General features: G+C 50.1%; 11 protein-coding genes across 11 annotated transcripts; 6 read left to right on the forward strand and 5 right to left on the reverse strand.

Moving 5' to 3' along the window:
- Positions 1 to 679: 679 nt before the first annotated feature.
- On the reverse strand, positions 680 to 1286 carry M430DRAFT_63572 (hypothetical protein; the record flags this gene model as incomplete). Its single annotated transcript, XM_024869062.1, has 2 exons — positions 1023 to 1286; positions 680 to 907 (listed from the first exon to the last, which is right to left on the reverse strand). Exons 1-2 carry the CDS (start codon positions 1260 to 1262, stop codon positions 680 to 682), a joined length of 468 nt encoding a protein of 155 aa, XP_024725973.1. The 5' UTR covers positions 1263 to 1286.
- Positions 1287 to 2426: 1140 nt separating this feature from the next.
- Positions 2427 to 3838, forward strand: M430DRAFT_47456 (hypothetical protein; the record flags this gene model as incomplete). The annotated part of the gene is made up of 3 exons (XM_024867931.1): positions 2427 to 2457; positions 2512 to 2622; positions 2673 to 3838. The coding sequence occupies 3 exons, from the start codon at positions 2427 to 2429 to the stop codon at positions 3836 to 3838; spliced, it is 1308 nt and encodes a 435-aa protein (XP_024725974.1).
- A 368-nt stretch (positions 3839 to 4206) lies between these two features.
- Positions 4207 to 4557, reverse strand: M430DRAFT_91823 (hypothetical protein; the record flags this gene model as incomplete). Its single annotated transcript, XM_024869682.1, has 1 exon — positions 4207 to 4557. A coding segment is annotated over one exon (351 nt), but the record flags the coding sequence as incomplete, so codon positions are not given.
- Positions 4558 to 5722: 1165 nt separating this feature from the next.
- M430DRAFT_89551 (glycoside hydrolase family 76 protein) lies at positions 5723 to 7255 on the forward strand (the record flags this gene model as incomplete). Its single annotated transcript, XM_024869654.1, has 1 exon — positions 5723 to 7255. A coding segment is annotated over one exon (1533 nt), but the record flags the coding sequence as incomplete, so codon positions are not given.
- Positions 7256 to 7670: 415 nt separating this feature from the next.
- On the forward strand, positions 7671 to 9506 carry M430DRAFT_63574 (hypothetical protein). The gene is made up of 3 exons (XM_024869063.1): positions 7671 to 7930; positions 7990 to 8355; positions 8429 to 9506. The coding sequence occupies exons 1-3, from the start codon at positions 7919 to 7921 to the stop codon at positions 9116 to 9118; spliced, it is 1068 nt and encodes a 355-aa protein (XP_024725977.1). The 5' UTR covers positions 7671 to 7918; the 3' UTR covers positions 9119 to 9506.
- Positions 9507 to 9865: 359 nt separating this feature from the next.
- M430DRAFT_132939 (hypothetical protein) lies at positions 9866 to 11686 on the forward strand. Its single transcript, XM_024862274.1, has 3 exons — positions 9866 to 10033; positions 10088 to 10249; positions 10306 to 11686. Exons 1-3 carry the CDS (start codon positions 10006 to 10008, stop codon positions 11439 to 11441), a joined length of 1326 nt encoding a protein of 441 aa, XP_024725978.1. The 5' UTR covers positions 9866 to 10005; the 3' UTR covers positions 11442 to 11686.
- Positions 11687 to 12547: 861 nt separating this feature from the next.
- M430DRAFT_94425 (hypothetical protein) lies at positions 12548 to 13303 on the forward strand (the record flags this gene model as incomplete). Its single annotated transcript, XM_024869839.1, has 1 exon — positions 12548 to 13303. One exon carries the CDS (start codon positions 12548 to 12550, stop codon positions 13301 to 13303), a length of 756 nt encoding a protein of 251 aa, XP_024725979.1.
- A 1829-nt stretch (positions 13304 to 15132) lies between these two features.
- Positions 15133 to 15603, reverse strand: M430DRAFT_39088 (hypothetical protein; the record flags this gene model as incomplete). Its single annotated transcript, XM_024867294.1, has 2 exons — positions 15133 to 15161; positions 15218 to 15603. The coding sequence occupies one exon, from the start codon at positions 15601 to 15603 to the stop codon at positions 15220 to 15222; it is 384 nt and encodes a 127-aa protein (XP_024725980.1). The 3' UTR covers positions 15133 to 15161; positions 15218 to 15219.
- Positions 15604 to 16525: 922 nt separating this feature from the next.
- On the forward strand, positions 16526 to 17425 carry M430DRAFT_94267 (hypothetical protein; the record flags this gene model as incomplete). The annotated part of the gene is made up of 2 exons (XM_024869830.1): positions 16526 to 16812; positions 16945 to 17425. 2 exons carry the CDS (start codon positions 16526 to 16528, stop codon positions 17423 to 17425), a joined length of 768 nt encoding a protein of 255 aa, XP_024725981.1.
- A 238-nt stretch (positions 17426 to 17663) lies between these two features.
- Positions 17664 to 19297, reverse strand: M430DRAFT_15669 (hypothetical protein; the record flags this gene model as incomplete). Its single annotated transcript, XM_024863299.1, has 2 exons — positions 17664 to 19094; positions 19148 to 19297. The coding sequence occupies 2 exons, from the start codon at positions 19295 to 19297 to the stop codon at positions 17664 to 17666; spliced, it is 1581 nt and encodes a 526-aa protein (XP_024725982.1).
- Positions 19298 to 19665: 368 nt separating this feature from the next.
- Positions 19666 to 22236, reverse strand: M430DRAFT_132952 (hypothetical protein). Its single transcript, XM_024862275.1, has 2 exons — positions 21293 to 22236; positions 19666 to 21245 (listed from the first exon to the last, which is right to left on the reverse strand). Exons 1-2 carry the CDS (start codon positions 22219 to 22221, stop codon positions 19733 to 19735), a joined length of 2442 nt encoding a protein of 813 aa, XP_024725983.1. The 5' UTR covers positions 22222 to 22236; the 3' UTR covers positions 19666 to 19732.
- Between the last annotated feature and the right edge of the window lie 206 nt (positions 22237 to 22442).

Genomic DNA, 22442 nt, shown 5'->3' on the forward strand with positions numbered 1-22442 from the left:
AGAGNGGGGGGGGGGTTAATTTCCTAGGAATCTAAGTCTTCAAGCCCAGTCAAATCATAACACATCCAAAGGATAAGCTCAATGGGTGGATTTCGAGAATTTACAACAATTTCAGACTCCTGAAGTGTAAGTAAAACATCCCCCAACTCAGACTTAAGTATCGCCTTGCAAATCGTCTCTCCTAGTTGGACATCGCAGTATTGTACTACCATAAAACCACACCTTCGTATCGCCATCCATGGCAACCTTCATCCTACATTAATAGAACTTAAAATTAGGGTTAGCTACGAAGAAGGCGATGCATACTCAAGCGTAGAGTATAATATCGTGGGCTGATTCATGGGAGCTTGGCCGGTCAATGGCCATTGAATTCGAAAGTAGAAAAGCATGTGTCATTCTGATTGATGTCCAGGCTCTGTATCTGATGGTCAGCGGTCCAAACCTCTTAGGTATACTTGGAACTTGGAGGTTGGAATGACTTACCATAATAGCCAAGTAACACACGCCGATATGTCTCTCTATGGACACATCGGCCTTTTCTTCTGTCGCGCTCTATTCTGACTGACAGGTATCTTTCTCCCATTCTCCCCGGCAAACATGCCCATCCAAATCCTCAGCGCGTTATTATGATCTTCCCATCACCCTTTTTTTGTGGATGTAACGAAACCTCCTCGAGTCCTCATTCAATAACATCATCCCTCGGACTGCGAGCCCCTCCCGGACTACGACTCCGACTCCTGGCCCTTCCCTTCTGCGGTGCGCGACCTCCACGTGCCCCTTTCCCAGGTGGCGGCCTCACGAACGCGAAATCCACCTCAATGGTCTGGTCGAGCAGCTTTGTGTTGTGCGCCCCATCGATCGCGGCGCGCGCCTCGTCCAGCGTGGGGTATTCAATCAGCGCATAGCCCTATTATCCAGACGGTCAGCGACTTATCCATCCCAGACCTCAGGACATTCGTCGAAACCGCATCGCGTAGAGAAAGTAAGAGGGTAAGGGGGCAAGAGTGTGGAGGAAGACATGCCTTCACATAACCAGTACGCCGATCCAGATTCAGGTGCAAGTTCTTAATCTCCCCAAAATCGGCAAACTTGTCGTTTAGATCTTCCTCTGAAGCCTCCTCGTGCACGTTTGTGACGATTATGATCCAGCCTTCAATTGAGCGCACCGCGGTCGCGTTGCTGTGCGTCGTCATGCTAGTGGTGCTCTTTGGCGCAGAGGCGACGGGCTCCACGTCGATATCCATTGTATTATCGTCAGCCATGATTGCGGTATTGGAGGTGTGGTGGAGTACGTGGGGAAGATGTGGTGTGGAGGCGCCACGGACAGTTGAAATCCAAACTGGAGGTGTGCGAGGCCAAAGCCGTGTGAGCGCGCCGCTCTAAGCGCTCGGGGAGCGCCGCCTTAGGCAGACCTGGACTATAAATCCATCGCTGCTTTCCTCTCCTCCATGTCGACTACCGCCAGAATTGCTTTCAACAATCGACATGTTTTTTTTTGGTCGTTGGTTTGCTCTGATGTGAGAATATTGGAGGGTGTATATTTGCGGGGTCTAAGGTACCCAACATTAACAAAGGTAGGATTCAGGGCAGCGTCTTCCAAACGCCAAGGCACTGCAACTCGTCAGAAGCAACCAGTATATTTGGTTATTCTTTGTAGCAGGGTGCTCTTTAAGATGTCCTATGCTCTATAGGTTATAGAAGCGGAAGAAGTCCTTCAGCCGTGAAGGGGCGGCGCGCGTTCTCATAGACGACATAGTCTTTAACAGATTCAGATTCGAGAGGGCGAGGGCGGTTCTCTTACGGCTCGTCCCTGAACTCTCTAAATGACAACCTAGATATACGTGAGAGCTAATCTTCAGAGTAGGTGCCTCGTAACTTACGTGGCGTGCAAGTCAAGAAAGCGATCTTAAGATGTCGAACTTCTTAAGGCCTCTTACCTTGTCCCTTTCTTACCAGGAATTGAAGGGATAGGCGCATCCTATGTCCCCGGGAAACGATTCCTATTACCCCTTTCTCGATTCCAGTTGCGAAGGAGAGAGGCGGCGTGCGGAGGAGGTTATCGGCTCGCTCACCTGGAGCGCTCATTTATATTTTTCTTTCATTCTCTTTCTTTCCTCTCTTTGTTCTAAGTCCTGCGATCTTCCTTTGCCGTACCAACTTATCAGTCTTGCTCCGAGTTTCCTCTTTCGTTGTCGATGCTCAAGGCTGCGGCGGAGTCGGCCAAGTACTCGCGGAGTTCATTGGCTGCACGACGACAAACCCTGAATAGTTGCAATTCAAGCCACAAGCGTTCTGCCGGCGCATGACGAGCTGGAATTTCATAAATGGGGTTCTTGTCCCATATCTTCAACACAAATCTACATTCATTAAAACTACTAGAAACTTCTTATTCTTTGGTTGTTCAGTAACCTTTACAATAACGCATAATGGCATCACGAAGTGGTGTTGAGCTGCAGAGTATACGCAGCCATAATTCAACCGCACAAAATGAAATTGATATCGTTGCCGCAGACAGCGAACCAACTGCTGAGATTGAGATACCTTCTCTCCCTCCAACCGACCATGGGAGAGACGCCTACCTCGTCCTCCTAGGGTGTACGGTCATCCAAGCACCCGTCTGGGGTACGCAATAAACCTGGAATTATCTATCTCATAGTCTCATGAAAATATAGGATATTCCCTCTCATTTGGTGTCTTCCAAGAATACTACACTACCTCCCCCTCCTCACCGTTCATCTCAGTCTCTCCCGGTTCCATCGCAACCGTGGGAACTACGTTGAACGGAGTAATGTATCTCATGATGCCACTTACCTTCACCTTGTTAACCCGGTACCCAAGACTCCGTCCATACTGTGGACCAGTTGGACTGGTAATGGCTGTCTCCTCCCTGATCATGTCCAGTTTCGCCACCAAGGTCTGGCAACTCATCGCCTCTCAAGGCGTCCTCTGTGCCATTGGCAGCGGCCTCCTCTTCTCTCCCACCACTTTATATCTTGATGAATGGTTCATCGCCCGCAAAGGTATGGCTTATGGCACGATCTGGGCCGGCAAATCTCTCGCTGGTTGCGTCTTCCCCTTCATCATGTCCTCCCTCCTTTCCCGCTTCGGCCCTCGCACGACGCTGCAAGCCTGGGCAGTCTCCCTCGTCATTCTCACCGCGCCTCTCCTCTTCGCTCTCAAACCGCGCATCCCGATCTCCGCCACTACTTCGCGCCGGCCTCTCTCGTGGGGCTTCTTGAAACTCACGTCCTTCTGGATGCTGCAGACCGGGAATATCATCCAGAGCCTAGGCTATCTCCTGCCAACCACCTACCTCTCCTCTTACGCGCATACATTGGGCCTCCCTTCCATCACAGGCGCCCTTCTCATTGCCGTCGTCTCGCTAGCGTCCGTCCCCGGTTCCTTCATCACCGGCCTGCTGAATGACCATCTGGCGCCCACGAACGTGATCCTCATCTCCTCGCTCGGCTCCACTCTCGCAGTCTTCCTCTTCTGGGGCCTCAGCTCCAACGTCGCGCTCCTAGCTACCTTCGCTGTCCTGTACGGCTTCTTCGCCGGCGGTTTCAGCAGTACGTACCCTGGCGTCCTGCATGAGATGCGCAGGGAGAATAGTAATGTGGATACGGGACTTGTCATGGGACTCCTGCTAGGGGGGAGAGGCGTGGGCTTTGTGGTGGGTGGCCCGGTGAGTGGCGGCTTGTTGAAGGGCGCTTGGAGCATGAGCGGCAGCTCGGGGTATAATTCCCAGTATGGCCCGATTATTGTGGCGACGGGTGCGACGGCGCTCTTTGGTGGATGGGGATGGATGTGGAAAGTGTTGAAGGGGGCGTTGGCTTGATCGAGCTTGTTGCATTTGGTTCGGGGGATGGCATGTCAAGTGAACATCTTCCTGCACATATGATCTTAGCCCCTTAAGATCTAAGGTTGCGCTCAACAAGTCCGATGAAATCTGTGCAATTGTGGGCTCTAAGTACCATTTCGTATTGAGTCCTGTTAAGACATTATTGATAGCTACACGATATTTATATTTCTAGGGATGCATAACTAATGATCCGTTCGAGAGCGATAAAGTCAGGTTATGAAAAGAGATGTCAACGCTCTGCTACAGCTTAACTAGCCAACGGATAGATGGTAATTCCAAATTCCATTTTCCCAAAATAGATGACAGCCTTCCATAACTCTCACAAGAAGTAAAGAAATTCATGATCAAACTTGACTTTCAGGCTGTTGCTTGACAAGATCTCGGCCATTCAACAGGAGGATTTCAACAGCTTCGGGATGACTTGTAAGCACTGCATAAAAAACAGGAGCGCAACCTTCTGTATCTTGGGTATTGACGTCGGCTTTGAGAGAGATCAGGGAGCTTAAAGCCGTCGTGTAGCCATTGATAGCCGCGTAGTGCAGGGCACTGCAACCGTCACTGTCGAACACGATGGGATCTGCACCGTGCTCGATTAGCGTTGCGACGAGAGCGACATCCCCATTGAACAGAGCCCAAAAGAGGGGGAAGATTCCTTCTCGGTCTTGCACGTTTGGTTTAGCTCCCATTTGCAGGAGTGCAACTGTAGCTGCCAGATCTCAAATTGATAAGACGAACGATACCGCTTCGCAGAGAACAATACGAGATACATAACAGGAATGAAGCAGACACCCCCTCCAACACTCGTTGACGACGCCATTCGCGCGGCTATTGCCTGCCAGCCGAGTCCATTTCCAGGCAATGTATCTGGCTGACCCAGAGACACACAAAGAGAAGAAGTTCAAGATCCCATCTACTGCCAAAATGTGTGTTTTATGGCCCAACTCCTTGCGAAGAGAGTTACTAATTGAAATAGCTTTGTCTTTCCTATCACTTCCAAAGGAAACGACATTGACACTTGTAAATAATGGACACAAAGCAGTAATGTTTGATCCAAAGGCTATGTACAAGCCATATATGACCAAAAAAGCATGATCCTAGAGATTATAAAGCAGTGACGGAGAAAACTTCAGGGATTTGCAACCTCGGATCACGGTTTAGATGGGCGCGGGGAAGAATCTCCAGTCCTTGACACCTCAGACTTTTGAGTGATGATTGACGGGATATGTAGTTCAAATATTGCATAGACGCTCTCTATCAAGAGCCATATGCTTTGGTTTGATGATAAGAATACTGCAGCTTCAAATCTGCCCTGGAGGGAAGAAAAGAAGAGGTGAAATCAGACTCTTACTCCGTACGGTAAGCGAAATATACAGGACCCCGCCGTGGGGCCGGGTGCCGCTAAGGACCAGCCCCGCAATTGAGCTAAACTAGATGTGGTAATGTTACAGTGATAGACCCCCTCTCCTCGAGACGACGTCGTCGTCTCCATTTCCTCGTCTCCTCCTTTCTCTCCTCTAACTGCCCCTCTCCACCATGGTCTGGGACTCCTTTGGACTTCTCAACTATCCCCGAAGTCTCAGGTCCATGTCTTCGTTCTTCGCTCCATGAATGGTCCTTTCTGCCTCTTTGCCTTCTCCGTTTCCGGCTCTTGGCCCACCCCGGCCCATCATGCTTCCCCATGCGATTGCGACGGATAGACGACCGCGGCGAACCATCATTTTCCTCTGTTATATATTTTACGGCCTCTTCTTTGCAATTGGCTCATCTGGACACCTGATACTGCAGGAACAGAGTCCACCTTTCCCTGAGCGCGCCGTCTCTCACGAACAGAAACCTCTCCCCGACAGCAGCAGACATCCAATCCTCCCCGACTTTCTCAATGCGCTGGACGTGTTACAGCGAGACTACTTTGCAATATGGGAAGGCATGTGGCCAACAGCCATAGATTGGACCTCAGCTGTGACCGGGACACACCTTTCCGCGGCCCTAACGACCCTTTCCACGTCTTACTCGAGCCTCCAATCTTCGAAAGACAACGAAAACTTGATCAACAGATACTTCTCTCAATTAATTGGCAGCTATTTTGGGCAGGATGCGTTCGCATTACGGCAGGAGGCATACGATGACATGCTCTGGGTAGTGCTCGGATGGTTGGAGACCATAAAATTCATCGATACTCACTCAGCCCTACATTACAATTCATCCTCCTCCGTAGAGGAAGGAGGTTGGTACGGAATCCAATATATCCCCGCATTCGCCCACCGGGCACGCATATTCTGGGACATGGCAAGTCAAGGCTGGGATACACTGCTCTGCAACGGGGGCATGATCTGGAGCCCTTATCTCGTGCCCTACAAAAATGCCATCACAAATGAGTTATTTATAGCCGCAAGCATATCGATGTACCTCTACTTCCCTGGAGACGAGAATACCTCCCCTTTCGGCTTACCACCCCACTCCGTCGACGGCGCACAGCCCGGAAAACCCCATGACCCCAAATACCTGGCTGCCGCAATTGAAGCGTATAAATGGTTGAAGGGCAGCAATATGACCGATGCTAAAGGACTATTTATTGATGGTTTCCATGTTTCTGCATGGTCACCTGAACGACCCAAGAACAGCACGCGCAAAATGCTTTGCGACGACAGGAACGAAATGGTATATACGTACAACCAAGGTGTTTTGCTCTCCGGCCTACGTGGATTATACGAAGCTACAGGCGCAAGGAGTTACCTGGAAGATGGACACAACCTTGTCCAACACGTGATACGAGCCACAGGGTGGGATTTATGGCACAATACCCCCATAGAGCTACACGAGAGATTAGGGTCCGGGAAATGGTACGGACTAGGACGATCTGGAATTATGGAAGAAGCATGCGACGCACCTGGATACTGCTCTCAGGACGGACAAACCTTCAAGGGAATTTTCTTCCACCATTTCACGCTATTCTGTGCTCGTTTACCCCAGTATTTAGTACTTCCCACTGTACAATTCGTCGAGGAGGATTTCGAAGATGATAAAAGGTGGCATGATGCTTCCTGCCTTCAGTACACAGCCTGGATTCGGCATAATGCAAAGGCTGCGCTTATGACCAGGGATGAGGAGGGGCGGTTTGGGATGTGGTGGGGTGCGCCAAAAGATGTAGACATAGAAGGCTTTGAGGCCGAGGTGGAGTTGCCGCAGCATGCGATAGATTACCGACACCTGGGCATTCCATCTCACTGGAAGACACCCAGGACGCACGGTAGAAATGCCAGATTGGAGAAGGGAGTTACTGGATCGGATGCTACAGTAATTGGATGGGGCGACCTCAATGACCGGGGTAGAGGACGGACTGTGGAAACCCAAGGCGGGGGAGTAGCTGTTCTAAGGGCTGCATGGGAAATAACGGAGAAGAGATGATGTTTATACAAGAGAAGGGTTACCGGGGATTGATACCCACCGGCGCATAGCAATGATAGCATACCTTACGAATGGCTTTCTGGTATAACCTAGGTTTAACGCCGGGCCGCAGCGAGCAAGAATGGCTCTTGAAAATACCAATCGTCAACCCTTATCCTCTCCAGCGGTAACTGTATCTTCTGAGGGTCTTGAGTGCAAGCAAGGTATTTCATGGATGTTCGTCTGATACCAAGATAGCTAGTTGTACTCCGTAAAGGTGACGGAAGATCGCCGGAGCTATAAATAACTAAATAAGGTTTGACCAACCACAAGCCAAGAAGCTAAGAAGAAGCCCAGCCACAAGCGACATGTGACGCGGCCGACTGATAGAAGCCACCTGGAGCTTCAACTCAGGTAAGGTAATCGACCACCCCCAACCTTCGATACCAACAACATCTACCACGAACTCTTAGAGGATAATCCGAATTTGATTACTACTCTGCGATACCGTTTTTAAGCCTCAGAGTTGAATAGCAGGAATCTGACTGCGATGGTCCCAGAGAGCTTGCCCCAAGCCGCGTAACCAGCTTCGATTCAACAGCTGCAGCTATACCATCCAGCAAATACCCAACGTACCTCTTCTTTTTGGACTGGTTTCCACAACACCACAAAATGTCTATGAACGTACGCATCTATACCCCCCCTCCCGCTTTCCCAAACCTTTATTTAACACTCCCTGCCAGATATTCCGCATCCTAGGCGACGTCTCGCACACCCTCTCCAAATGTATCCTAATATGGGCCATCCACTCCAACTCCTCTGCCGAAGGCATTTCTCTCATAACGCAAGCCTTCTACTGCCTCGTCTTCATCTCGCGCTATCTTGACTTCTTTGCCTACTTCACGCTATCCCTCTGGAACACTGTTCTCAAGGCTTTCTATATCTTATCGTCGCTCTATATTATTTTCTTGATGTTGCGCGTCTATGCGCGTACGAGAGAGCGAGAGAAGGCTTGGAAGCTGGGTGGCATATGCCTTACGGTATCCGCGGTGGGAGCCCCGTTTCTCATGCTGGTCGCCAGAGACAAGAGCCAATATGGGTTTGTCGAGGTACGTTCTCCTCATTCCTCACCTACATCATACCCAGAATATCAGAAACTAACGTGGTCATTCGACGGAATAGGTATCCTGGATTTTCTCCATAATTCTCGAATCTGTTTGCGTCCTACCTCAGTTGCTTCTCCTCCGTCAGACAACCGTTCCCACCGTGATTGATAGTTACTACCTCTTGACGCTCGGCTCTTATCGCGCATTTTATATCCTGAATTGGATATGGCGCGAAGTCGACATCAATGACCGCAAGCCCGACCCAATTTCCGTCGTGTTCGGCATCTTACAGACCGCCTTCTATATCGATTTTGCGTGGGTCTATTACAGTAGACAGAGAGTTAAGCTCAGGCACGGAGGTCTAGTGGATCAAGATGATTTGAGGAATGGCTGGTTGCTAAGGCGTATCTTTGGGAGTAAGAGAGTAGTGGGTAATGTGGATGACGAGGAATCTAGCCCAGCGCTGGCAAACAATGGACGGCCGGCACCAGGGCGGACAGGAGGCTCCAGGTGGGGAAATAGAGGTATTAGCGTCAGTGCGGATGACGGTGTTTTAGAGGGCGAGAGCGCGGACAGGTATCTAGGTCAAGAGGAAGGTGTGATTGATACGGCACAGGAAGGGGATGATGATGCGAAGATGAGAGACCCCGATGAGCTTGCGGGTGCTCTGGAAGACGAGGAGGAGGATGCGGACGCAGTGCTTCCTAGTGCGCATGTTGACGGCGTGGCAAATGGGAGTGAGTGGAGAGAGGGGCCAAGCGAATGATTTAAGGCAGGTACAGATAGCGGGTTTCTATGTTTTGGACGGATGCGAGCTGCAAATACCCATGTAGGAGAAAGGACTTGCTTGCATTCAGAATGTATCTATGATGCCAAGATCCAAGTATTCTCTACACACACAGCTGCGTTGAATATGTTCCCCCACCTTTACCGTTCCGGGGTGGGGAGAAGGGGAAGGTTAGTGGAGGGAGGGGTACATAAGAGAGAGCTGAGTATGGCTACTGTAGGTATGGTACAACATCTACTGGAGCACGGCATTGTGTAAGAAGTCTAGCTAGAAATAGCTGAAAGACGACTATACTATTGCCACTTATTAGGGGTTCTTAGATAGCACGACTATTGAATCCACAGATATACCTGTTCTTAAGAGAAAGACAAAAAAATGAGAATGAATGAAAAGGTATTTCTAACTATAGGGGAGAGGAAAGGGGTCGAAATATAGGTTCAGTTTAGGGCTCTTGGAACCGATTCATATTGGGCAAGGATCGATGCCTTCGCCGCTTTTGATAACAAAATGCCTTCACCTTTCCGCTCTATTCAACTCAATTCAACTCACTTATCCCACTTATCAACCCTGGAAGTCTTTAACTCGCTCTCTCATGCACTCAATCGCAGTTTGCATCGGGAGCACGGGCTATGCGCTTACATAACCATACCAAGCCACAGCGCCACACGCGCAAAATAGCACATATGCCCTCGGATAGGCCCTCGGATAGCGGGAGGTGCCGTAACAGCCATGGATGGTGAAGCACAGGTCGTTGTCTTCCTCTCAAATTCACAATCCTCCAATTGAATCCGTTTTTGGGAACTCATGCTCTTGAGGCATTGCACCATGATACCGCGGATCTCTCGAAATATAACCTGGACGACAACATGATTAACAGCCATGCCTCGAGCGCAGGTTCGCATAATCACCCCCCTTTCCCACTGGGACACCCTTATTAACACGGCACAGCTCCCTCGTGGTCCAGCGTATCGACGGAATTCCTGCGAGCGGAACTGGCACGGAGGGATAAAGGCGCGACCAGACCCCAGTGCGGATCGGGGAATAAGGGAAGCTACAATACTGCAGCGCACGTCTTTGCACTTGTGCTCATCTTGGTTCTGAGCATAGTTGGTGCGCTTTCCACTCTGCTAGCGGTGTCCAAGAGCTAATGACGTGTTATGTATCAGCTTGTGGATTTCCTCTGATATCCCGGCGAGCCTCTCAGAATACTAAAGCTGGCAAATTCATCTTCCTCTCGCAACATTTCGGCACAGGCGTTCTGATTGCAACAGCTTTCGTCCATCTCCTCCCGACAGCATTCATATCACTAACAGACCCATGTCTGCCATATTTCTTCAGCGAGGGCTTTCACCCTCTAGCGGGACTGGTTGCAATGTTCGCCGCGTTGGTTGTGGTTGGTCTTGAGATGTTTCTGACGACGAGGGGCGCGGGGCATTCTCATTCACATTCGTGGGACGCAATTCCAGAAGGAGAGCAGGAAGACACTTATCAAAATGGCTCTGCAGAACCACAGCGGAACAAAGGCAGGGGGAAGTTAGGAAAGCTGGGACTGCAGCACCGCTCACAGAACGTTGCATTGGAAGACATAGATGCTTCGGAAGGGCTGGTTGCAGGAGTTTCACCACTACCAGTTTCTACCCCCGAAGCCGACGGGGAAGCTTCGAAATACCGCGACGAAAATGACGATGACGATGACTTCGACCTCGATCTCGATGAACTCGACCCAACCGGTGAGGCTTCTACGAGCTCAAATACCGATATCGAAAACTCCATACCCCGCAACAGATCCGTGCTCTCCCCTGAGGAGGAACGTAGGAAACAAATGCTTCAATGTCTCCTCCTCGAAGCCGGCATCTTATTCCACTCAGTATTCATTGGCATGGCTGTCTCAGTAGCCACCGGGCCCCCGTTTGTCGTGTTCCTGGTTGCCATCTCCTTCCACCAATCCTTCGAAGGCCTCGCTCTCGGTTCCCGCATCGCAGCTATAAACTTTCCCCCGCACTCCCCGCGCCCCTGGCTTATGGTCCTCGCATATGGGACTACGACACCTATCGGCCAAGCAATTGGACTAATCGTGCATAAGCTGTACGATCCGCAGTCGGCGGCGGGGCTGCTGATGGTCGGATTCATGAACGGGATTTCAAGCGGATTGCTGCTCTTTGCAGGCCTGGTCCAATTGCTAGCAGAGGATTTCCTGAGCGATAAAAGTTATGGGATTCTGAAGGGAAGGAGGAGATGGGAAGCTTTCGCTGCAGTTATTGGCGGGGCCTCTTTGATGTCGTTGGTGGGCGCTTGGGCTTGATTTCTATTTCTCTTTTTTTCATTTTTCTTTTGGATCCGGGTGTTTTCTTGGTATGATATCTGTATATGGAGCATATCGGGAGGCGCAAATGGGTTCTTGTCATCTTAATTGGATAGACGGATGCGTGGAATGTACGGAATACTCTCTCTTATCTATGACGGGCTTGACATATATAATTGAGAAATGGGATCTGAAGGGTTGATTACCCAGGTTGAATCAAAGCTTAAGATGCTCTTCATAATTACCAGGGGAGAGAATATCACAGCTTATGGCTGAATCCGACAGTTTCCTTGGCGGCCTGATATCTAAGGCCAGAATAAGCCGAAGCTTTATCTCGTATCGGTGTGACAGGGGTTTCGCTAAGCCCAGGGGTCTCGCTTTGCCTTGTTTGAACTGCTCTTCATAAGCTCAGCCTCTCCAATCCACCTCCATCTCTCCTACATCTACCCGTCTACCCTCTCTGTCCTCGTTCCTGGCAGTCGGATTGCTTTACTACCGATGCGAATGCCACAGGAATCATGGCTCTCCCAGAAGCACTCAGTCGCAGATATACTGCGCTCGCAGGATTCGTCCTCGCAGCTCTCTGGCTCTGGGTAGCCTTCAATCGACCCTACATCTTCCCAAAACACATCCCATGGAATACATATGCGAATACACCGCAGAGCCAAGAAGAACTACTTGTGGCGGCAGCCTGGGAAGACAGACCCGTAGAATCTCTGCCTTCGACCATTGAATACGGCCCCGTCAATTCACAGGCCATTCGAGATGTGTGCGCCCGGTCACACTGGAACGACAGTCTGGTGTTCACATGCGACAATGCTGCCGGTAATCTCGCCCAAGTTCGAAACTCCATCCTTACTTGTGTTCGATATGCGATTGAGGCGGGAGCAACTAAACTCACCTTGCCCCGCATCATTGTGCAGAACTGGATCCGGGCGGATATGGATTTCATGTTTGACACACAGCACTTCAACGACTCGCTCAAGCTCTCGTGTCCCCGGTTGGAGTTGATCGAGTCTAAGGCGGCTGTGGGCGACAGACCGCCTCAATGGGGCGACCGTCTACCCATCTACACTTTTGGTCCCGATACCTTGTCCCTTGCCCCAATGCCAGAATGGCGAGGATTATTCTTCGACCTGATCGACAGCAGCATCGCCCCCCCGGGTCTTTTCCGATCCATTATTATCGAACTTGGGAAGATAAAACCGTACCACGATGTCTACTACGACGGGAAAGCTTTCGCATATGCCTTCGGAAACATACTGAAATTGCGCATGGATATCCGCCAGCTCGCGAGTATAACTCTCCAAAGACTCTCTGATACCTATAATCTCAGCATGGATATCGCTGAACCCGCCGCGAAGGATAAGTTCATGGGCGTACACCTCTACACACATCAAGACACTCTAGGCCCCGAAGCCGGCTGGCCTGCGCTCGACAGGACATACGCAGCGTATGAAAACGAGACAAAGATGTACCTGGAACAGGCATCCAAATCCAATTATAGCGTCATCTACGTCGCCTCAACGGACCGCAATGAAGTTTCGCAATTTGCAGAAGATGCAAAACCTATGATCGTAACATCGAAGTTTAATCTATTAGGCATGGGAAGGGAGATAGAGATGCTGGCCAGATTGACGCCGGAACAGCAGACTTTTATAGACTTCCTGGTGCTGCAGAAAGCGAGTGAGTTTTGGGGGGTTGGGCACAGTGCCTTTAGCTGGAATGTGGCGCTGAAGAGACATACTTTCTTGTCGGATGGGAAGTTTGAGGACGGGAAGAACGCATTTGACGATGAATTGAGCCACATTTATGGGAGGAAGGGGGAAAACCAAATGCTTGCGACACGTATGTGGCCATGAGCACCCCAAGTTGGATCTTTCGATAAGAAATACTGGTGATCTTTGGGATAAGGCTACGCGGATTCGCGGCCGTAGATCCGGAGGTTGATCTGGGCTGTGGACTACTGTGCAGTCGGAAGATCCACCGATAGCCCCGTTTCCTCCGCCGTACAGACGAATGACTCTCACGTCGAACGATTGTCTCTTCAGCCGGTACACACTAGAGCAGCCATCCAGAAATGATTCTCTTAGCGGGATCAGGAGACAACGGCAGTATCCGATCTGGAAAAGATCAGGGCAATCTCATTAATCCCTCCGCCTTCTTCTATATCTCTTCGATTGAGTTGGGCGTAAATACTCGAGAGGGATCAGTCCCCTGCACGGCCTCCAATGGGATATCAAAGTACGATACAGATGAAGCAATCTTTTGCTCTGTAATCAAGATATGAGGAAGGATATAGCAAGGTGCCAGTAGTCATTTATACTGCGTATCATAATGTATGAAAGCAGTAATTGACACGACGTAATAAAATGTTTAAACAGGTGGAGTTCAGCCTACCTACATCAAATCTACAGGATATCGGCTGTAAAGAGAATGTTAAGATTATCTACCTACGTTATTATTCCCAATCATCCTTTCATGACCAATATGCCAAGAAAGTATCACCAATCAACAGCATTCTCTTGAAATCCCCGAATACCTTAGGTGACAGGTTGTCCAGCGCAGCTAGAAGATATACGAGGGATATCCAAAAAAGGGGTTTAAGCGAGCCACCCATCCCGCCAAATAAAAAAGGGAGGTCTTACAAAACACCACGATTTTCAAAACCCTTGAATCAGAAAATTCGAATAACCCATCCCCCTCTAACACACCACGCAAAGCCTTCTTTTCAAGTAAACTTCTATCTGAAGGAGTTTCATCGTCTTGTCAAGTAGAGGCTGGAGATGTGGAGGAAGGATGGGATGGCATGGCATGGGTATGTCTTTATGTTGGACCTTGCTATTGGTTGGAGATGGTGTATAAGGTAGGTAACTACCGTTGAGTAGAGATTCATGAAAAGTGCTGTCTGTTAGGGTTAGTTACGCTGCGCTACATGGGTTTCATTTCTTATAATGTTTGGCTACGGTAGTATCTTCAATCTTTGCTTTGGGGTTTCTTCAAAAGGCTTTGATTTGTTGTATGGAGTAGTATTGTCAATTTATTTATGGAAAGGATTGCTGCTTTGTTTGTTGCGTATGAATTAATGGCTCAGTGGACCAGTGACTGCAGGAGGCCACAGCCAGGCTACGAGAAGTCACGCAACACTTGATGAATTATAATCCATAGAGCGAGAACAAGAACAAATTGTATTCCAAAACAGCGCTCATATACCCCCCTATCTACACTCCCCACCCTATTAATCCCCTCAACATTCCTTGAATAATAAGACCTTCCAGGTCCCAGCGCCAAGCTGACAGCTCTGCATAATGGCGTCGCTGTCCCTAAATGCGCCATGTCTGCATTATACTCTGCGCATACCTCTACACAACGCTCTATATCTGGCGTTTGGGCTTTCATGATATCATAGATATTTGGGCTGCTAGATTCTGCGTCATCGGGCCGGTTTGTGGCGCAGAAGATGCGGAAGGTTAGGGGCTTGTTGGTGATGATGATGGATGGTGGCCTGCTCGCGTCGAGTAGGGTTATTCAAACATCGTTGTAGTTCGGGTGTGTAGTGCTGGTGCATAGAGAGGTGGGTGCGGATGATGTGGCGCTGAGTGATGATTGTCCGCTTCCTGATGATGGGTGGAGATGGAGTTTGAGGACGACATTACTGCTATCACAGACTCTGCGCGCTTTAAAGCGATATCTCCGGTATCGTTCTTGCTGCTAAGAACACTGTCAGGAATCAGCTACCTAGCGCGAGAGGTTCAGGATCGAGATTTTTGAGGTACCTCTAGCAATTGTTCTTGCGGGACGCCAATCCAACCCCGACTCCGGCTCCAATGCCACCAGCCATGATGGTACATAACAGGACAACCATGCCCCAAAACGTCCCAACAGTTAACCCCAGGATCCTCCTCGCCTGGTCTCTTTCGTGTCTCGAAGATTCCCTAGCATTCAACCCCGGGAGGAGCCTTCTCTTGCCATCATTTTGATTCCGAGGGTCGTTTGGTTCGGGAGATTCAATGCCCCAGACGGGCTTCGTGGCGTCCGGCCACCCAGCATGAGGACTCGTATAGGGATAGAGGTCGAATTCGAACCCTTGCTTATTACCTTGGGAATGCGTGTATATTGGCGCGCCAACCCTATCCGCCGAATACCAACGTTGTTTCTCCATTTCTCGAAGATAAAAAGCAAAACACCCCCTCTGAAACCGCAAAAGAGAACGTATAATAGAAAATAGAAAATGCCACAGCAGGAAACAAGATGCCGGGAAGAGCATTGACTTCTATTAATTAAGGTTGGCGGGCAGGGAGCTCCCGCCAAAAATTTCCACGTGGCAGCTGCATAAGGCTTAGTCTGGACAGCTGCTAATGCCAATGAGAGATGCCAAACCGCAGCCAAAGACATGGCCATGAAACAAACGGTGTAATTTAAGATTGAGCCTCTTCTTGTCTCGTGGAGCATAGCTAACCGCCAGGAACTGTGATGCGATTTGCTGGAATTTGCTGGGGAATGATTGTTAGTATGCAGCCAAGGGTTCTGAGTAAGCCATCAGACCGGCTGGCGCTTTGGTCAGAATGTCGGGGTACCAGTAGAGTGCAGGATAATCCCATGCAACAAACAGTGAGACTGTAGATTGCAGAGGGGTAATAGACCCACTGTATAGTAACTCAGTGTATAGAAGAGGCTGGTGATGTGAGATGGCTGAAGTGATCTTCATTGGAAAAGAGATGAGGTTCTGTGTTCGCCGTAAGCACTAATATAAATAGATAGCTTTGAAACTTCAAATCCCAAACAACAAGACTTATAAAAGGACAGACAAAATGATCAGCAATAGAAACAAGAGACAATCCAGACTTTCTCGTGCATCATCCAAACATATTGATTAGAAAGAGTGTCAGAACGTCAGAAATAGCTATGAAAGGAGTTGAAAAGCAAGCGATGAGACTAAACGATATCAGGCCTAGCCTCCCTATCTTGAGATCTAATCTAATCAGCATCATCGATCGGCCGTTGATGAAATTTCCCCGAGCTCCATCAGGACCTCTCTCAAGTCCAGATTCCCCCACCACCACGCTCGCAACACCAGACCGAAAATGCCACTCGACACCTCCTCCTACTCCCTTGCGCTCCTCCGTCTCGACGGCCGGCGATGGAACGAGCTCCGCCTCCTGAGAGCCCAGATCAGCACCCAGGCCTCCGCCGACGGCTCCAGCTATCTGGAGATGGGCAACACCAAGGTCATCTGCACCGTTTCCGGGCCTACAGAACCCAAAGGCACGGGAGGAGCCCGAGCAGGGGGCGATAATGCAGAGGTCAAGGTCGAGATCTCGATCGCTGGCTTTAGCGGCGTGGATAGGAAGCGGAGAGGGAAGAATGACAAGTGAGGCTCTCTCCTTTCTTTTCGTCATTCCCTAATTCTCTTGCACGCACTTGCCGTCACTACTCCTCCATCTGGGGAGTCTCTGGCATAGAATTGAGGAATTAAGCTGACTGTTTGTTTTTCTTGCACTAGACGTATCTCCGAAATGGCCACCACGATAGCGAACGCCTTCACCAATTCCCTCTTCACGCACCTCTACCCCCACAGCACCATAACCCTTTCTCTGCACGTCCTCTCCCAAGACGGCTCCCTGCTCGCTGCCCTCATCAACGCTTCCACGCTCGCGCTCGCCGACGCCGGTATCCCAATGCGCGACTATATCTGCTCCTGCACCGCCGGCTCCACCTCGTCCTATTCGTCGAACGACGAGTCGGCTGACCCGCTGCTGGATTTGAACTCTACGGAGGAATTGGAATTGCCGTTCTTGACGGTGGCGACGCTGGGCGCCTCGGATGAAGTCAGTGTTTTGGTCATGGAAACGAGGGTGCAGGTCGGTAGGTTGGAGGGTATGTTGGCCGTTGCTGTGGATGGGTGCAAACAGGTTAGGGATTTGCTGGATGGGGTTGTGAGAACGAGAGGGAAGAAGATACTCGAGGGGACGACGAAATTATGATGATTGGCCGAAAGGAGTGGTGAGGGATGTGTATGAATGAATGATACCCGGTATTTTGGCGTCCAAAAGATCAGGATGGGAACTGAAACTAGATAAAAATCATTGCAATGAGATCAGGGTGTCATGCTGGATAGTACCAGATATATGCATGCAAATTAGAGTCCGCTAGCATGTAATGAAAGTCCGCTAAAAGTACAGCAAAAGCCCGCGCCAAAAGCCAATTCCGCTCCCTTTATGTTCATAGCTCATCATGAGATTTCTCAGACTCTACCGGTGGCATTTCATCCACAATAACCGGCTCGGTGATAGCAGGCTCTTCGGCAGGCTCCTCAACTCCCTCAGCCTCCTCAACCTTTTCAGTCTCCTCAGCTTTTTCAGTCTCCTCAGCCTTTTCAGCCTCCTCGACCTTTTCAGCCTCCTCCTCAGGAACCAGACCCTCCGGCAACTTTTCCTTCTTACCATCACCCATTCTAATACTGTCCACCCATTTCTCAATATTTTCCTCACTGATGTCCGCTTCTACGAGATCATCTGAGCTCTTCGGCAACGCTCTCCACCATCCGCGTCTCCCATTAACTGCGATGATGTCGATATTCGCCGTCAAGCCCAACTTTGGTACAATCTTCTCATATGCCGGGTTTGTTGGAGACAGAGCGTAGAAAGGGAACAGATTACTGTTGTGAAGCTTGAGTTTATGCGCAACCTCAGACACTCCTATAAGGGCCGTCGCTGTCATCGAGTCTGGAGTCTCAGGCAAGAAAACCAGGATACAAGTTCCGGTACGAGGACCGAGACATTCTTTCTCCAACTGCTCGGCTGTCTCAATATAAGGAATGATTGGTGCCGGATCACGGATATGGGCGGGTTTCTGGCCCTCCACGATCGGATCAGGAGACGGCGTTGCTTCCTCCTCCAGGGTTTCTTCTGTAGCAGACGCACCAGCCGTCTTGCCATCTTCCTTAGCGTGCTCTTTCGAGGCCGACTCAAACTCCGCCTTCTTCTTATTGGCGTTCTTTTCCTCCTTTGGCTTCGAGACCTTAACTTTGGCAGGAGCCGGATCAGGGTTCGGTGCAATATTGGTGGATTTGGAGATGAAGTCGACGATCGCTTCTTTGGTTAACTCGCCATCATAGACTATGCCTTCTGCTTCCTTGCCTCCAGGCAACAGAAGCAGGGTTGGGAATTTCGAAATGCCAAAGAGCTCTAGAGTCGCCTTTTCCTTCTCCGTATTGCGAATCTGTGCCACAGAGACGCTGCCCTTGAAATCAATAGCTACGGCCTTCATCAACGCACTCGTCTTGCCTTTGTCCGTGAACAAGATCGCCTTCGCCGTATCATTTGCCTCTTCCAAAAACGTCTCGAGTGACTTATCATCCACGCGCTTCACAAGGTTGGGAATCTTGTCGACGACGGCATCAACGATTGCCTTGGCGCTTCGCGGCCCTTGGTAATCTTCAACAATGGGCTTTCCAGGTGTCTTTCCGGGCCTCACGATCTTCAAGGTGGGGAATCCCTGCACGCCGAATTTTCCGCAGAAGGCCTTGTTGGAGTCGTCGTCACAGTCGATGGCTGCTACCTTGGCTAGGCCAGCAAGGCTCTTCGCTGCTTTCTCGTAGGCGGGTTGGAGGTTCTTGCAGTGCCCGCACCACGGGGCGTAGAACTCGACGATCTGTTTGCCACCGGTTAGAAAATTGAGGGTCAGGAGACAGCGGGGGGTTGTACGGAAGTGTAATTGGATTGAGCAATCAAGCAATCGTAGCTCCTGCCATCGACCTGTATAACCGGCGAGTTCTTGCTGTACAGACCAGCCTGGACCGGCAACGCAGCGAGGAGAGCAGTGACAGCTACCGCGAGGACGTTTGTGTAGACCATCTTGCTGTTTCTCGAAGCTGGGTGTGGACTATGTTGAAGCCGTGACAGCTCCAGAAGAGGTCAATTCATGGATAAGAGAGCAGAGTGGGAGTTGAAGAGAGAAGATGAAGTTGTGTCATGGTTCTTGCAAGTTGTCCTCACGGAAAAGCGAAAGGATTATGTCAGAAATCTGGGGTAACAACCCGAGGATTTGACAGGGCGGGGCTGGTGGGGCATTGGAAAGATCGACGAAAAGGCATCCCACCTCGAATCTTATCGCTCCTCTCTCATCTACATGAGACGCAATAAATATCTTCTATAATTGTTTTCATTTCAAAGTCAAAGTATCCACTGATCTTGAACTGTTTCGTGGGGATTGAAAATATCATCTATATCCAAGGCGTCTAGATACAATCTACATATAGTTCCTGGTATCATATCCACAGTAAATCACCATCACTTCAGACTTTTCGCAGCCTTATAGATCGCGGTTTCGATAATCTCAACCCATCTCTGCGCATTCCCATAATCCTTGTCGCTAATGGCCTCGTCCAATCCGGGGAACACAGCGCCAGCGTATCCTGTCCATAATCCCGGCGCAAAGATGACATGCTTGAACCATGATCTGCCATCTAAGCCCTTCTTGTACAAAAACTTCCTCTCGAGAAACTTGTATTTGTCGTTAACTTTTCGGATACGGTAATAGAGCCTCAGCTTCGACAACCATTTCCACCATGGGATATCATCTTTTACTTCCTCCGCCAACTGTGCAGCTAAAGCATCGTGTGCGATTGCTGCAGATTTGAATTCGGAAGCCGCTTTGTAAAGTTGGTGGAATGATACTTTGAGTTCATTGATATCACCCTTGGCTCCGGTGGGGGTTGGGCGCGCACGAATCTCGAGTTCTTCTCCGTCGCTGGGGATTCCGCTGATTGCAGCGTCCAACTTCCCCTCAAGCTTTGAAATGTATCCCTCTATTGCAGTCGCGTAATCGGTTGCATTGAGCGGGATGACAGGTGCCTCGGCTAATTTGGCTGTAAATAATGCCCAGATCTTCGCGATTGTGGCATGGTAGTGGAAACCTGGATCCCCAAAAGTATCCATCCAGTGGAAGGAATCATAGTTTGAGTGGTACTGGTAGACCGCTGCACTGCCAGTTTTTCCTGGTATTCCCGGGTCAGGACCAAAACCCATATCAATTGATGGAATACCAGCAAAGTCTTGAAAAGCCGTAAAGTCGCTGCCACTGCCCATGGTGCCGATCCTGCCGTTCCAGACATCGCCTACTGTTTGACCTGGAATGGTCTGATTCGGGGAGGGTACCAATGAAACCACCTCATAAAGGAGTTTGTTCAGCAGGGGACTAGCTGAAGCCGAAAAGACAGGGCCAGTAGTCCCGACATCAACATTGACATATGCAACGTTGGCATGGGTGAGCCAAGGAAGGTATTCCTCAACCCATTCAGTAGATCCAATCAAGCCATATTCTTCACCATCCCAGCTGGCGAAGACGATCGTGCGAAGTGGCTTCCAACCTCTGGAGACTGCCTCACCGAAACTTCGAGCAACTTCGATAAGAGCAGCGGAGCCGCTGTTCGGATCGCCTGCTCCTCCAGCAATCCATGCATCACGATGGTTCCCAATAACAATAACTTCGTCGAAAAGAGTCCCGTTGATAACCCCAATGACGTCCCAGAGCGGTGTTGTGACGTATTCTTGTTCGTTTACCAAGTTTAATACCAAATTATCTGGAGAAGGCCCAATATTGTAATTAACACCTTTATACTCCAGACCCAGATTATTCTGCCAGTATTCATTGAAATCCTTCGCTGATGGGCCATGTCCATTGAGCGCTGTAAGGATGGGGATTGCGTCGACATATGAGATTGGGATCGAAGGGATTGATGGGATAGCATTGTCGACAGGTTGGCGAGGCACGCCCGGTTTGGAAGGGTAGCCAGGAGTCGTTCTATGCAGGTTAGTATTTGCAGGGACCGAGGGAAAGGAGTAACTCACGGATCTCCAGGGGCAAAGCTCAGGAACTGAGTGCTTCCTCGCTGAACACTAGTTGGGTTTCGTGCAGGCCCATCTGGGTAAACCGCAACGCCATTTTCCTCTGTGGAATCTCCATCATCGCCAGGGTCTGTAAAAAGAATAGCGCCGACCATGCCCAAGTCTTGCGCACGCTTGACCTTGAGTCCTCTGAATATTCCACCATACTTTGCAACAGCAATCTTTCCCTCCAAGCTGATATTGGCCTTGATCAAGTCTTCGTAATCTTGATACGTGCCGTAATTCACATAGACGTATGGAGCAGTGACATTGCCGGTTGCTGAATACCCGTGGAAGGTAGGAACTCTGTCCACCAATCCACTAGTTTGGTCTTCTTCCAGCACATCTTCCTCGAGACTCGCTTCGAATTTAACCTTCCAAGCATCCAGATCCGAAGTTCCATCAACAACCTCGCTATCCGCCTTCTCGTATAGGGCCAACCGGTGGCCGAGAGGGTAATTGATGTAGGTATCGTAGGCCACAATATGGGACTTGATGCCAAACTCCTGAAACTTGTTTTGTGTCCATTCGGCCTGGCTATAGTTCTTGCCAGCCAAATGCGGGCCGGAGGTGTAGTATCTACTCCACTCCCGCGCGTTCGCCGCCTCGGGCGTTCCCAACAAGATCTCCTGCAGCTCCTGGAAAGTAATTGCACTCGTATGGTCGGGGACTGGGTTAGGTCTATGGGAGTAGCCGTCTGGGGCCAGGGCGACCTGGAGGAGGAATATGGTGGTCACGATAACCAAGGCGGAGAACAGGCAAAGGGTGCAGAAGCGACGGACAACATTGTGCTGATATCGTCGTCGCGGAGGGGCGACGAGGACGGTTGCAATCAAGGGAGTTCGTTCGTTGCTCTCCATGTTCTTCTCGTCCAGGAGACCTGTCCTGGACATGATGAGCTGGAGGAGAGAGAGTGGTGAAGATGGAGAAAGGAGAGAGAGGAGCAAGAGAGAGAGAGAGAGCTGACCTGAGCTGACCTGACTGTCGCCATCCGCCACCCCAATTCGCTCACGGCCCGCGGCCAAAGCACGTGATCCCTGATAAGCTCCCCTCCCCGCGCGCGCCGCGTCTCAGCCAATCATCATGCTTGTTTCCCTGATCGCCGGATCCTCTC

This window comes from Amorphotheca resinae (assembly GCF_003019875.1).
Source record: "Amorphotheca resinae ATCC 22711 unplaced genomic scaffold M430scaffold_1, whole genome shotgun sequence".
In the NCBI taxonomy this organism is placed as follows: Eukaryota; Fungi; Ascomycota; class Leotiomycetes; order Helotiales; family Amorphothecaceae; genus Amorphotheca; species Amorphotheca resinae.

Excerpts from the sequence above, each read along its gene's own strand:
- M430DRAFT_63574 (XM_024869063.1), top strand. Across the intron at positions 8,356-8,428 it reads GCCAATATGGGTTTGTCGAG|GTATCCTGGATTTTCTCCAT; the intron begins GTACGTTCTCCT and ends TCGACGGAATAG.
- M430DRAFT_132939 (XM_024862274.1), top strand. The coding sequence starts at position 10,006 with ATGATTAACAGCCATGCCTCGAGCGCAG. Across the intron at positions 10,034-10,087 it reads CAGCCATGCCTCGAGCGCAG|CTCCCTCGTGGTCCAGCGTA; the intron begins GTTCGCATAATC and ends AACACGGCACAG. Across the intron at positions 10,250-10,305 it reads CTTGGTTCTGAGCATAGTTG|CTTGTGGATTTCCTCTGATA; the intron begins GTGCGCTTTCCA and ends GTTATGTATCAG.
- M430DRAFT_132952 (XM_024862275.1), bottom strand. The coding sequence starts at position 22,221 with ATGTCCAGGACAGGTCTCCTGGACGAGAAGAACATGGAGAGCAACGAA. Across the intron at positions 21,246-21,292 it reads AGCTTTGCCCCTGGAGATCC|AACGACTCCTGGCTACCCTT; the intron begins GTGAGTTACTCC and ends TAACCTGCATAG.